Source organism: Carassius gibelio, chromosome A13 (genome assembly GCF_023724105.1).
Source record: "Carassius gibelio isolate Cgi1373 ecotype wild population from Czech Republic chromosome A13, carGib1.2-hapl.c, whole genome shotgun sequence".
NCBI classification, from domain to species: Eukaryota; Metazoa; Chordata; class Actinopteri; order Cypriniformes; family Cyprinidae; genus Carassius; species Carassius gibelio.
In genome coordinates, this window is record NC_068383.1 from 14,069,115 (window position 1) to 14,082,970 (window position 13,856).

The following is a 13,856-nucleotide window of genomic DNA, read 5'->3' on the forward strand; positions in this document are numbered from 1 at the left end:
GTTTATACTGATAATAATAATAAAAAAAACATCATGTTACTTACCGTAAATGCTTGCAGCTTTAGTCTTATAGAGCAACTAAGTACAATTTTTCACCCTATACATATAACACCGTTACTTAATATGAATAAATCACTATTCGAGTGCTATTTTAATCATAATTATTCACATAGCTGGGAATAATTTGTCATTAAATGAGTTGTCATCACTGGTTGTGCGGTGCAGTCGTGCTGCAGTACCGATGGTCACCACTCAGGGCGCTCTTCACAGATATTCTGTCTGCAGGACACAGCAGGGTTTTGTATTTTCCACCCACTCGTTAGCGTGTGCCATGTTTGCGGAAGTTGAATCGATTACTGTGTCGTTTGAAAGAAATGTAGCAAATAATCTTCACGTTTAAACAAATACATTTGCAGATTATTTCGTTTGTGGCCGTCCTAAAATAATTATGACGTTACCAAAGGGACCCGATTCTCTGTGTTTCGACAAAGACGAATTTATGAAGGTGAGCTGTTAGTAATATATCAACTGAAAACAGACCTGTATTCAGCTTTACGCTAACATGATTGAGCAGCGTTTATGTTTAGTTTGTGTTGTATTTATATTTTTAAGTACTGCTAGAAGTACTGACTGACCCCAATGATGTACACTTACAAATAATAATAATTAGCAAATTAATCAATTTTTCCACGTCTGGCACTTTTAATATGTTCATTTGACTAAGATAACAACTGGTGGACTTGAATAAAGTTTTAACCCTCACAAATCCATGTTCTTTTTATAAATGTGATTGTGTCTTCAGTGTAATTTTGCACCAACCAAAATGTACTCTAGAAAAAATAAATGAAACATACTCAAAAACACAACTTATTAAAACACAACATAGCATTCTACTTGGAGAATGTTAACACATTGAAATTGTTTAAATCACTTCTCATGAGATTATGAAAAATCATTGAACTGTCAGCTTGATAGTACTATATCTTTAAAATCTATTTTAAAATGAATGTGTGGTATCTCAACCATCAAAGAGAGAAAAGGTTTAATGGAAGCTCTTTTTGAAATTCTCCATACAATAATTGACATTATTTTACACCTTTTTGTCTGAGGGCATTTTTATTTAAAATATTTGAATATTTCCATGCAGGATGACTTCGACGTGGACAAATTTGTGGCTGATTGCAGAAAGCGTGTCCAGCTGGAAGAGATGCGTGAAGATCTGGAGCAATATTACAGGCTTCTCAAAACAGCCATGGTCGAGCTTATCAATAAAGACTATGCAGATTTTGTTAACCTGTCCACAAATCTTGTGAGTCTTGTGTGCTTTGTCTTTTTCTGGAGCATTATGAGTTTTGCCACATGCTTTGTAGGCTTATTTTTTGTATCTGTGTTTTAGGTTGGAATGGATAAAGCCCTTAATCAGCTCTCTGTCCCTCTAGGCCAGTTACGGGAAGAGGTGCTGGTAAGTGCTTAATACATGAGTGAATACATTTGAATTGGTCATATGCAAGTCATCATCTCGGTATCTTCCTCTCATGTGCAGAGTTTGAGATCGTCTGTGAATGAAGTTATTGAAGCTATAGACACCCAGCTGTCCAAGCAAGATGACATTAAAAAAAAAAAGGTAAGTCATAGTGATGAAACTTAAAATACTGTGTTACGACTATACACATATTGTCCGACATTGTGCCTTTTGTAGCTCTGTGTGTTAAGACTCATCCAAGTTGTGAGATCAGTGGAGAAGATCGAGAAAATTCTTCACCAAAACACTAAGGATTCAACATCACTTGAGACCAGCAGGTATGTGAAGTAGTGAAAGAGGCAAGAAGTAAATAAGACAAATACACTTCTTATTTATTAGTCTGTAATGCTCACCAAGGCTACATTTATTTGATACAGTTAACTCTTGTGAAATATCACTAGTAAAATAATTATAATTGATTTCTATATAAATATATTTTAAAATGTAATTTATTCCATTGCAAAGCTGAATTTTCAGCAGCCATTTCTCCGGTCTTCAGTGTCACATGATCTAACAGAAATCTTTCTAATATGCTGTTTTGGTGATCAAAATGTTTTCTTATTATTAATGTTAAAACGATATTGCTTAATATTTTTGTGGAAACATACATTAAATATTTTTTTCAGGATTCTTTGATGAATGGAAAGGTCAAAAGAACAATGTTTATTTGAAACCGAGCTCTTTGTTACAATGTAAAAGTCAAGTCACTTAACACACTTTTTGCTGAATAAAAGTATTTTACATTGCAGCAAAACAACTTCTTGAAATATAACTCATGGCTTAAGGAAAGGATTCTTTAGATCATATACCATTTGCATTTTACTTTACACTTGAATGAACAGAAAATGAAAAGCTTATTCTTTGTTTTTAAGTCCTCTTCTGGCAGGTCAGATCCTAGAGCGGATTGCCACAGAGTTCAACCAGTTACAGTTTCATGCAGTCCAGAGCAAAGGAATGCCATTGCTTGATAAAGTCCGACCGGTGAGCTCCCAGTCTTAAAGTATCCCAGTGTGTTTCCTGTCACTTTAAGCTGCGGTAGGAGAAAGTATTGTACACTATATGAACCAAAGTATTGGGACACACCTCTTTCGATCAGACACATTGCAACCATTGCCTAGTCATGCAGTCTACATTTTCTATGGCTGAGCAGCAGCATGCCAGCCTCAAATCACCAAGTACAATGCCAAACATCTGATACAGTGGTGTAAATACTACCATTGAGTTTGGTGTGGGCCCACACAGATCCCTTACCTTTGGGATGAATAGAATCATAAGTTATAGTTGCGGGTTGGTGTTGATTTAATGCTCAGGTGTCCCAATACTTATGTACATATAGCGTATATCTAATTACTGATTTTTGACTTTTCTCTGTATTCTCTGTGTTCCAGAGAATAGCAGGCATCACAGCCATGCTTCAGCAGTCACTGGAAGGCTTACTGATCCAAGGCCTGCAGACGTCGAATATAGAAATCATACGGCATTGCCTCAGGACATATGCTACCATAGATAAGACGAGGGATGCAGAGGCACTGGTCGGACAGGTCTTAGTCAAACCGTACATGGATGAGGTAGATGTTGCATATCACCCGGTTACAGCAGTACAGTCAATTGTAATTTGCATATCTGTCATTATTTACAGTGTTGTTCGTTTTTTCAGGTTATAGTTGATCAGTTTGTTAAGTCCAACCCCAACGGTCTTAAGATGATGTACACCAAGCTGTTGGAGTTTGTGCCTCACCATTGTCGACTGCTGCGAGAGGTGACTGGTGGGGCAATCTCTAGGTATGCCTGCCACTCAAAGTGAACGTTTACTACACTGTGCTATTGCTGTAGTATTACACACAGTGCATTTTAATGAGTTTACCCTTTTGTATGCCCAGTGATAAAGCAGACATTGTTCCAGGATATGACTTCCTGGTGAACTCCGTTTGGCCTGAGATCATTAGAGGTGTTGAGGAAAGAGTCCCTTCCCTTTTCAATCCTGGGAACCCAGATGCATTTTATGAGGTAAGCAAAGTGAAAAAATGCACCAGGATTGACTTCATTTATTTACTTCTTGTTTTTCTTTGACTGAAATCACTTTATATAATGGAATTGTACGTCTCATGAAATGGTTCTCTTTGTTGCTGTGTTCTTGTGTGCAGAGATACACTGTCAGCATGGATTTTGTTCGTAAGTTTGAAAGGCAGTGTGGCTCCCAGGCCAGCGTAAAGAGGCTGCGAGCACATCCGTGCTACCAGAGCTTCCAGAACAAATGGAACCTGCCGGTGTACTTCCAGCTGCGGTGAGTATGAGGACTTCGAAATCCAGTCACAGTCGTACCATTCCAGTGCTTTTGTTCATGAGCTAGTATTCTGGGTCAATACAACATAGAAAAAAAAGTGCTGGCAAAGAGATTCCTTTAAAGGGGTTGTTTGTAACCCGCTTCCAGTAAACTCTGGTGTCTGTTGGAAGTGACTAAATAGTTTTTTGTTGTTTTTTTCATCATTTTTTGGAATCTCCTGTGTTGCTTGGATTCTGTTCTTTGTGCAATATTTTTCAAGAGAGATAATCACCCTGGATATGAATCGATCTGTGTTTTAGGCTGGACAGTCTTTGCTTTGTGATGTTTGATCACTATTCGTTGGTTCTAAAGTCCACTGCTCTCTTAGTTTGTTCAAGCCAGTAAAATGTGTTTGCTTTTTCTTGGAATTAAGGTCTTGTTGTAGACTTCAGTAGCTCTTGTGTTGTCTTTGTTTAATGGTTTAACATACTGGATTTAAAACAATGTTGGCTGTTTACTGTAGATACTGAACACTTTAAGACATCTTTAAGTCTTCTATTTAATGATTATTTATTCAGATTCAATTATTTTTAAGTATTCTTAAATTGTATTTGTTAGTTGTTACAACTAAAAGACCAAGTGTACAAGTTCTCTGATTTTAATGGCCAAAAGGATTGGTGAAAGTCTTGAGTAAAATTGCATTTGCCATTTGTCACTCCGTTTAGTTCCCCCATACTTCCTGTGCATCAGCCCACATGGCAGCCACATACGGCCAATTATAGACCTGTGTAATGGGTTCTCCATTACCGTCTGACCTTTCAGATCACAAATCAGCTGTTTAATGTTCTGCTTAATACAGATTTAGTATTTGTCAATGTAACTGATGTAACAGATGTAGTAGAAGCAGAGGCCACTTGTAAGTCTTAACATTTACAGCTGTCTCTTGGCTTGTTTTTCAGGTTCAAGGAGATTGCTGGAAGTCTAGAAAATGCCATTTCTGATGGACTAGAGGCAGCTCCAGGTCAGTCAGTGAATTTGGGTTACTGCACATGAACATAAAACAACACCTTTAGGACATGTTGACAGGGATATGTATTATTGCTTTCTCTGTTGACCTGTTGACACTTTTTGTGAACTTTTACATGAGTGTGAGTAACTGATCACCACTGACACCTAGTCTGCTTTTGGTATGTGTGAACTAGCGGGCAGCAGCTACCACCTGCAGGTGACCGAAGTGTTGTGGAGCTGTGTGTGCAGGAGCTGGGCTGACCAGGTGTACCTGTCACCGCTTGCTCATAGATTTTGGAAACTAACGCTTCAGCTGATTTCCAGATACACCACCTTTCTCACAGAGGTAAAGCATTCCTGGCAGAAATGATGTGAATAATAATAGGACTGTTATTGATGTCTGTCTTTCATCTCACAGGTCCTAACGAAAACACCCCCTCCAGACACTAGCAAAGATTCGATACGACCACTCCCAAGTTCTGCCTCCTCCACATCCAGCCGGACATCACAGGATGCTGACAGCGAAACTGGCGGCCCCACTGTTTTATCTACCAAGAAGCTCGTCTTCATCGCAGCCGATGTTGATAAGTTACAAGGACAGGTAATTCTGTTTTTTTTTTTTTCTTCACATGGAGCAAGAGTCTGATTTTGATCTTATTTGGACTGAGTGTGAAATCACTCCCTCACTCTGTTCCCAGATTCCAGATATATCTGAGATGATCAAGGCAAAATTGGAGAGTATTGGGTTCAAAAACTTTGCCGTTGTTTCAGGTTTGTTCTGGAGTTTGAAGCAGTTTCTGATGTTGTACGATTCTGATACCATTTCTATTGTTCCCAAGTAATACGTTTGATTTCTGTTTGGTGCTCCAGAAGCCTTGCAGGATTCCAGTGCATCCCTGTCCAGCTGCGTCCCCACACTAAACAGCAGAATGACTCAGCATCTAACAGAAAGGAGCATTCGTTTCCTGAAAAACGCTTCGGAAGTCCCAAGACTTTATCGAAGGACTAACAAGGTTGATATGCCTTATGTAATATTTAAAAGTCATGCAAAAATCTGAGAGGCAAGATCTGAGACAGGCTGAAAAAAACACATTTGGATTGATTTGTTTTGAAATCTTTATAAATTATTTGGTTGACTTTCCCCCCATACAATATTAACAGATTTCTCAATCTGATGGCTCGATCCATTTTAAACAGAATTTACAAACCATCGGAAGGAATAACCAGTCAACTACCGCTGGATAGAACAAAGTCCCCATCCTGCAATTTTTTTTTTTTGCTAATCTGTTATATAATGTAATGTCATAATGTCAAAGAAGTCCGTAGCTACTTTTGGTACATACTTTAAAAACCGGAAAGTGCCAGTTTGCAAGCTTTGTTTTATTTTTTTTGCAAGTTTACATTTTCCTCTACATGGAAACAAGATGATGCTCAGTGCTCTGGCCTGAACTTTAGCTGCTCTCTCATTAATAGGAAGTGCCCACCAGAGCCTCAGCCTATATGGACAACGCACTTCAGCCACTCCATCAGCTGGTGACCAACTCCAAAAATGTGGTGAAAGACTCCATTATCCAGGAGTGGCTGCGGGTCACACTCTCAGACTGCACCCACAGGTACAGCAGAGACAAACTTTTATGATTCAGAAACTTTATTAATCCAGGATTGAATAACGTTTTGTTTAAAAATGACCTATGTGTTTGATAGGTATTTTGAGACTATATCAGATGTGCTAAGCTCAGTGAGGAAAATGGAGGAAAGTCTAAAGAGGTTGAAACAGGCTAGGAAAACGACCACCCCCAGCACCATGGGCATCAATGCAGGACCATCAGATGACAGTAAGATCCGCCTGCAGCTGGCGCTGGATGTGGAGTATCTTGGAGAGCAGGTATGAACATGGTTTTTGATAACCTTTTTTTCTATTTGTGCATATCAGGTTTGCTTCATTGTTGTTCTCTTTTTTTTTTTTTTTACCCAAGATTGAGAAGATGGGTCTTCAGCCAAGTGACATCACCATGTTCTCTTCTCTGCTGGAACTGGTACAGGAAGCAAGAGATCTCGCTTCAGCAGAGCAGACGGGGTCCTAAACCACAATGGCCCTAGCGGGGCCAGATCAAAATTAGGGTTCAAAATGGTTACAGATCCGAATGATGCCACATGGCTCAGTATATGCTCCAGAAATGGTTTCATGAAGCTCTGCGATCCCTCAGCTGTTTTAATAGCAGCTATCTCAACCTGTCTGGAGAAGAGGCACACTAAAAGAATGTGATTCACTCTCTGATAAGTTATTTATTGTTGAAAGGTATGGGATAATATGGCCAGAAAAGTCATATATGAATAGAGTTTTTTGTATGAAGCAATCAGCACTCAACATATAAAGTGCTGTAAACTCTTGTGTCCTGTCATATGTGGTTACATCAAAAGATTGCACTCAATGCAGGTGTTTGACTGGAGTTGTATCTGTCAGAAATTGTTCTCCTCAGACATAAGCTCTGGTGAACCCTGCCAAACAGCATCAACAGTGCAAATGCTAAAGAGGTTTCAATGCTCAAATTACCTCTGTTTTTCTTCTGGGTGTAGGAGTTTGTGTTTCACTGGGTAAGAATGGGACTACTAAGATTTAACAATAAAAATGAGGATAGTAAGAAATATTTGTGAGTGTGGTGTGTGTGTAGAGAGTTAATTTGTTACTAAAATGGCCTTGTCGAACATTTAGAAAAGGTCAGTGACCCCTCAACTGGAAGTGTGTATTGAAGCACTATGCTGTGGGATTTTTAGATGCATTATTAGATTGTAAAATTGTTTATTGATCATGTGCTTAAATGATCCACTGGATAAAGTAAATGTGGGTTGTTGGATGACTATAATATTTCATGCTGTACAGTTGATTTTCTTTACAAGATTTTTGGTTTCTTATATTTTTGTTGAATCATTTAGCAGTTTTGATTAAAAATGAGCATCCCCCTAGGTCATATTTGTTAATAAATATTCAACTTTAATTTGTTTTAACAGTTCATAAATGTAGTTTATAGATATTTCTTATTATGAATGCATCATTAAAATAATTTAAATTAATTCAAGTAACCATGTTATGCATAGAAACAAACTCTTTATTAAACATTTTAAATTAGCACATACTAAAATATAAAAACACCCATGTCCTGACAATCCTTAAAAATATTGCCTGAGCAAAGATACTAACTTGATGTCCATTATTTTAACATTATGGTTATAATTTGAATGGAAACATTAAAATAGTGTTTATATTGTAATATAATGTAAAGTCACCACCAAAGTGTAGTTTTTTTAGGTTGTTGGATTGACGATTTTGCCAAGCATGAGTATGGCATTGGAGTTCCCCTCTACAATAGTAAAGAAGAACCGCCGGTTGACTGTGACTTTATGGGGAACTCTTCCATCTTCAGTTTTATTCTGAACCTCCGATCCTCCCTCTGTCATCTCAAACACAACCTTATTCAGGACCTGTAAGATATATGGAGGTATGCAGCCTACAGATTACTGTTGTCATGTGTTCTACAGTAATGAAAAGAACCGTGTGGACCTTATTGATAATAAAGGTAGTTATTTATAATCGCTACAGCTGGTAAGAACGGGTTATAGTCCAATTTTACTGGTCCTTCAGATGCTACAAACTCTTGCTCTAAACAGAATTTTACCTTATCAACAGTGAAATTCTCCTTGCTGCTCAGTCTTCTGAAGTCGGCATCGGAGCCCATGAGGTATTTTTCCACTGCCATTTCAGATAGGACTGATCTCAGGTCTGTCACAGCGGTCAAGGAGAATTTGGGCAAAGATAGTTCCAGATATCTGCCAACACAAAGAAGTATTTGAGCTCATTTTATTTACCATTTTCGGTGTGCACTTTCTCAGACTAAACATATACTCACTTTTCTTTTAGATTTCTATGCCATGTAGGTATGACTGTTAAGAGATGCTTCTCAATGTCCTGCAGGCTAGCTCCCTCGTTAGGCAGCACTAGGAGCATATAGGTCCTCTTACTGAGACCGAGCTTGACTATTGAGCACTTCCTGCCAACATCATCGAAGTACATGTAGTTTCCAGTATGCATCATAAAGGGGACTTCGACACTTGAGTTCTCATGCGTCCAGAACTTCTGATCACTGGTTGCTTCAGGCTGAAAAGCAGTTTTCCAGTTACCTGGAAAAGGTTACAGATTTTAAAAAGCTACTTTCAAAATCCCATCCTGCAGCAGGTGATTTTTTTTTATTTCATTTCAAGTGCCTCCACGAGTCTATTTTTACATTCTTTTTTCTGTTGCACGTAAAAATAAAAAGAGGCTGTTTTTCTTTCTCCCTCTAAATACTTGATGGGGTATTTTACCCACTGAAGTTCTGTTTTTGCCCAAAGGAAAAAGTAAATTAAAAGAAATATTGCTAAATCTCTTACTAATTGCAATAAGTCTTTCAAGATTCTTAATGAAATTTATATACTTAAAATATTCTTAAGATCGTTGAATTAAATGAGGATGCACAGTTTACATCATTTTTGAATCACTCACCTGTAAAATGCACTGAACTAGCAAACAGCAGGTCCGTTTTTGGAGTAACACCCTGAAACAGCTCCTTAACCTTGCTGTCTGAAGTTTTCTGAATAAAGTTGTTCACCTGCACCTCAGCTTCCTTTGCTTTTGAGAAGTCCACTGCTCTGACAAAAGAGTCATCTGAGAAGTCCTGTGTTCCACGTAAAAAGTCTTTGGAAAGGTCAGCGTCGCTGTTAATGAAAGTCCACACGAGGGTCCGGAGATCATTTCGTGATTCGTCTACATGCGCACTGATGGCCTGGAGTGTACGCAACACTGTGTGTCCATCAATGAAGTATGCACAGTCTGTCTGTTCAGACTCCAGGTTGAGTCCTAACAGCTGCTGGTAGGAAATGGCAGTCTTTTTGGATGCTCCCAGGTAGAGGGTCACCAAAGCCCCAAATGCATTTAAGGGTGACAGCAATGTGTTTGCATGCTTCTGTGTTAGACTAAGTGCCTGGTACATGCGTAGCCCGAGTGAATTCTGCAGTTCTGCTAACACAGCGGTCTGTTGGGTGAGGTTTTTCAGGTTCTCTGTTGTGCTGCTTGGTCGTGGGTCTGGCTCAGTACCTTCCTGAAGAGGAGTCAGTGGATGAATGGTCTCGAAGGGCTTGTGTTCCTCATTCTGAATAACCTCACAGCTGATGTTTTCAGAGCTAAAGAGATTGAAGGGGTGGACATACACTCGATTGGTTGTTCCCAGTGCGAAGCAGGAAACCACTAAGAGAGCGAGGAACATCTTGTTCATCTTAATAGGAAATCCTTCCGGTGTGCCTATTGGATATTAAACTGATTTGATTATGACATGGAATCCTCACAAAACTTATTGCACAATACATTGAATTATAATAGACATACTAACATATTAAAACTTTTTTTTGCACCTCAGAGCCAACAGGGGGCTGTTTGCTATGGCTGATTGATCTCTGCTTTTTCACCCCGATTTTTCACAAAATAAACTGACCAGTTTCTGCTAACAACAGCTGAGGTTTCTGTACTGAGCTGCATTTGAGGCCAATAACCCTACTGAACCAAAGAGCAGAGAACACATGACTCAGATAAAGGAGCAAAGAGTTAAACGAGTACATTTCAGTTCAAAACGCTATTTTTTTAAATAAATTATACTTTTGTGACAGTTAGAGCATTAACAACTGTACAAAATAGTTCTATGCCAAATAAATACTTTTCTTTTAATCTTTCTTTTCATCAAAGAAACCTTTAAAAATTCAATCCCTGTTTCAATCCCCCACCCCCCGTTTTATGTAACATCATTATGGGCAATTATTTTATTAGTAGCATTATTATTATTTCAATAGCATGTAGTGTCAATTTATTTTGGCTCTTTGGGGAATTTCAGCAATTGTTTTCACCATAAAAAAGCAAAATTCAACTAAGCCAAAAGATTTACAAGGATCATTTAATGATAACTTTTCAATCACATGCATAGATAATCAGACATAAAGGTGCAATAAATAAATACATAAATAAACAAACAGATCTCTGATTTACCTTCAGATGCTTTGCTGATTTTAGAGCTGGACTGTGGTGGACTGAGGGTCTATCCAGTATTTAAATGACATATACTGCATGATGACCAGTCCACCGAGTTACACATTAACAAATTATTGAGACACTCAGATTTCCTCAGTGTTCAGCGTTTGTGTGTTGATAAACAACTTAGTAAGAGGAAACCATACAATATTTACCTTAAACATGATGTCAGAATGGTCGGTGGGGAGAGAACACTATGATATGGACGTGACATTCATGAGATGAAAAACAGGAAACTGGGTGAGTCATTCAACCACTTTTGAAATTGTCTGAAGAACTTGTTCAATTTACACCCCAAATTAAAGGAACTATTTCAAAAAGTATTTTTAGGAAATTGTAAATTACAATAATCTGCAATACTGTTTACTAATTGTTACTACTTAGTACAACCCCAAAACCAAACATTCTTGTCCAGAGGACACTGGACATCTTACCCCATATGTTAAAATATATTTTAATATTATTATTTTGGCAAAGTATTATATACTGTAGCTACATAAATGTAGAATATTAAAAAATAATAAATAAATCTAGTCTGTCCCCATTTCCATCCAGTGGGCCTAAATGCACCATATTGTCCGAGCATTGGTTTCAATTCAAGACCTTGCACTTAAACCCAAACAGGATATTGACACATCATGTACGCCTGGTTGCTGGTTTCCCTCTTGTAAAAAATAAAATGATAAAACACATTTATAAAACTTATATACAGTATATATATATTAAAAACTATATATATGTATATACGTACACAGACAGACAGACACAGACACAGACACACACACACACACACACACACACGAGTAAGAGTTGAGTGAGCTCAAGTCTTTGTAGATGATTAGCATTTTGATGAAGGTGTTTCCGTTTGTCTCATTTGCTGATGTAATGCAGACAGAGGAAGGACACTCACAACTTCTGACGAGACGCTGGGAGAAGTAGCGAGGCGACTTCGTGTTTTTGAAAGTTGAGTTCTCCTAAACAGGTGCCCAGAGTTCCTCATTACAACCGATAAACTGGCTGCTAGAGACACAATTTACCATCACATTTGAGCAGCGTTACATTGACAACGAGAATACAGTACACTAAAACGAATATACCTTCTTCTTTTTTTTCTTTTCTTTTTTTTTTCTTTTGTTTTTGTTGAAGAACTAAAACTACATGCAAAACAGCGGAATGGCGGAGGAAGACAGTTTTTCTCACCTAAAGACATTCCCCCAGGTGTTTCCTGTATTTCGAGTTCGTTCTTTAAGTGACACTTCAGCTTTTAAATCCAGAATCTTTAACAGACTCCGCTCAACCTGCTCAGGTAGGATGATGTTTGTTTATTTATTTTGCACATGTTTATTTTTTGTTGTTGATTAATTCAAGTTCATTTGATATCATCTTGTGCTGGTGCAGTGATGCCCTCATCAGTATAGGCTATTTGATTAACTCCAGTGGCTGACCTGTTCTCAGCAAGGATGTTTTAAGAAAAGATCAGTCCTGCTTATTATTGTTCTTTTTTTATTTATTTTTTTACATTCATTTACATTGTTTATTTGTTTCTTTATTTTTCAAATGTTTTAAAGGTTCGTTATGTGCATTGGGTGTGACCCCAAATAACAAGTATAGTGTCCCATTGACTGTGTCTGAGGAGAATATGTTGATATTTATGTGTAATGTAAGACTGGGTGTGAAGATTTCCATCCAGTGGGCTTATGTGCAATATACTGTCCTAGACATTGCAATTAAACCCAAACAGGATATTGACAAATCATGCAATGCGGGCTGTTGGTTTCCATCTTGTAAAAGATAACATTATAAAAAAAAATTTGTCCTGTGCTACCATTTGTGCTGGTATATATATAACAATATATATATATATATATATATACAAAATAAAAAACTCTTATTGTGTAGCTATTAGAGATAACCAAGTATGATGTCTCTTATATGCATGGCTAAGATTAGCTAGTTTAGTCAAATAACAAGGGCTTAAATAAACCTATATATAGCATGAATTGGAATCTTAATATCGTTTATGTTTCTTTTGTTTGTTTTGCTTGATCCACAACATGATTGAGTCACGTTAATCTGTATTGTTTCGCCGCTAAACACTGTAATTCTTGTGAAGTTTTGTACACACTTGTGTTTAAGGTTTTGCTCTGTGGTTCCTTGTCTTACCACGTAGGAGAGATATAATTTCTAAACCAACATAATCAGTAAACCCATTCAGAGAAGGTATGTTTTAAATGTTATCACCCACATTGTTCTGTAACCTTTAAACCGTGTTAAATCCAGCTGCCTAGTTGTCTGACACATTTTTCAACCACAGTCTCTGTAGATATATCAAAAGGAAAAGTTATCATACAGTATGTTGAAAGTTGTTAGAGGTACTGATGGTGAAAAAGCTTATTGTTCATCAGTAATGTTGAATGAGCTCAATAGTTCTGTTTCATACGACCGTTTTCTAGTTCAGATGTCCAGGGCAAATAGATAGATGGTTACATGCGTGTCTATTTTTGAATGGCTCTATGGAAAATTCTTATATTGCAACCAATTCAGTCTTGTTAATGATACAATGTCTTTGTATTATTTGATGCACATCTTTCTTTTGTTAGTGTTCGTGTTAGTGTAGCTGAGATATATCTATAGAAATGACAGTTTAAAACCACTTCCTGACAGCTCACCTCTTCGTTAACCATGCTCATGCTTTCTTGTTCTATCAATGTTCTAGATTTAAACTGAGTCGTTTATTATTTGTAGTGTAGTGAGCCCTGTATGTGGCCCACATATTCACAGAAATACAGTTAATGTTGAATGAATTCAGTGCATCGTGTTTCTGTGAACAGTTAAAGATTTCATTGTTTTGTTTCAGATATTAGCCTTCATACTCAAGGTTCAGTACAATTAAATTTTGACGCCATTTGTGGCATGATTTCTGGTACAGAAAATTGTTTACATTGCATACATTA

General features: G+C 37.6%; 3 protein-coding genes across 5 annotated transcripts in view; 2 read left to right on the plus strand and 1 right to left on the minus strand.

Moving 5' to 3' along the window:
• The first annotated feature begins 300 nt into the window (after positions 1-300).
• Positions 301-7,439, plus strand: LOC128026234 (conserved oligomeric Golgi complex subunit 2). Its single transcript, XM_052613098.1, has 18 exons — positions 301-505; positions 1,148-1,309; positions 1,397-1,462; positions 1,544-1,624; positions 1,700-1,800; positions 2,395-2,503; positions 2,911-3,090; positions 3,180-3,304; positions 3,403-3,529; positions 3,667-3,806; positions 4,745-4,806; positions 4,988-5,139; positions 5,212-5,394; positions 5,492-5,564; positions 5,664-5,806; positions 6,267-6,406; positions 6,498-6,678; positions 6,770-7,439. The coding sequence occupies exons 1-18, from the start codon at positions 449-451 to the stop codon at positions 6,875-6,877; spliced, it is 2,190 nt and encodes a 729-aa protein (XP_052469058.1). The 5' UTR covers positions 301-448; the 3' UTR covers positions 6,878-7,439.
• Positions 7,440-7,879: 440 nt separating this feature from the next.
• LOC128026239 (serpin A3-1) lies at positions 7,880-11,876 on the minus strand. Of its 2 annotated transcripts, none has more exons than XM_052613110.1 (5): positions 11,813-11,876; positions 9,331-10,125; positions 8,699-8,969; positions 8,468-8,618; positions 7,880-8,273 (listed from the first exon to the last, which is right to left on the minus strand). In XM_052613110.1, exons 2-5 carry the CDS (start codon positions 10,097-10,099, stop codon positions 8,097-8,099), a joined length of 1,368 nt encoding a protein of 455 aa, XP_052469070.1. In that variant the 5' UTR covers positions 10,100-10,125; positions 11,813-11,876; the 3' UTR covers positions 7,880-8,096. The 2 variants fall into 2 exon arrangements, with proteins under 2 accessions (XP_052469070.1, XP_052469071.1); XM_052613111.1 differs by lacking the exon at positions 11,813-11,876 and adding an exon at positions 10,861-10,945.
• The window catches only part of LOC128026235 (phosphatase and actin regulator 2), a 32,370-nt gene continuing 30,307 nt past the window's right edge, over positions 11,794-13,856 (plus strand). For both annotated transcript variants that reach the window (XM_052613099.1, XM_052613103.1), the window contains exons 1-2: positions 11,794-11,884; positions 12,049-12,208. In XM_052613099.1, coding sequence (XP_052469059.1) covers positions 12,061-12,208 — 148 coding nt within the window. In that variant the 5' untranslated portion in view covers positions 11,794-11,884; positions 12,049-12,060. The remainder of the gene's footprint in view (positions 11,885-12,048; positions 12,209-13,856) is intronic.

Bases quoted from the DNA above. Each gene is read 5' to 3' on its own strand.
- LOC128026239 (XM_052613110.1), bottom strand. From the start codon at position 10,099: ATGAACAAGATGTTCCTCGCTCTCTTAGTGGTTTCCTGCTTCGCACTG. The intron at 8,970-9,330 runs GTGAGTGATTCA...AACCTTTTCCAG, and splicing joins TAGTTCAGTGCATTTTACAG to GTAACTGGAAAACTGCTTTT. The intron at 8,619-8,698 runs GTGAGTATATGT...TTGTGTTGGCAG, and splicing joins CATAGAAATCTAAAAGAAAA to ATATCTGGAACTATCTTTGC.
- LOC128026234 (XM_052613098.1), top strand. From the start codon at position 449: ATGACGTTACCAAAGGGACCCGATTCTCTGTGTTTCGACAAAGACGAA. The intron at 1,463-1,543 runs GTAAGTGCTTAA...TCTCATGTGCAG, and splicing joins AGTTACGGGAAGAGGTGCTG to AGTTTGAGATCGTCTGTGAA. The intron at 5,807-6,266 runs GTTGATATGCCT...TCTCATTAATAG, and splicing joins TTTATCGAAGGACTAACAAG to GAAGTGCCCACCAGAGCCTC.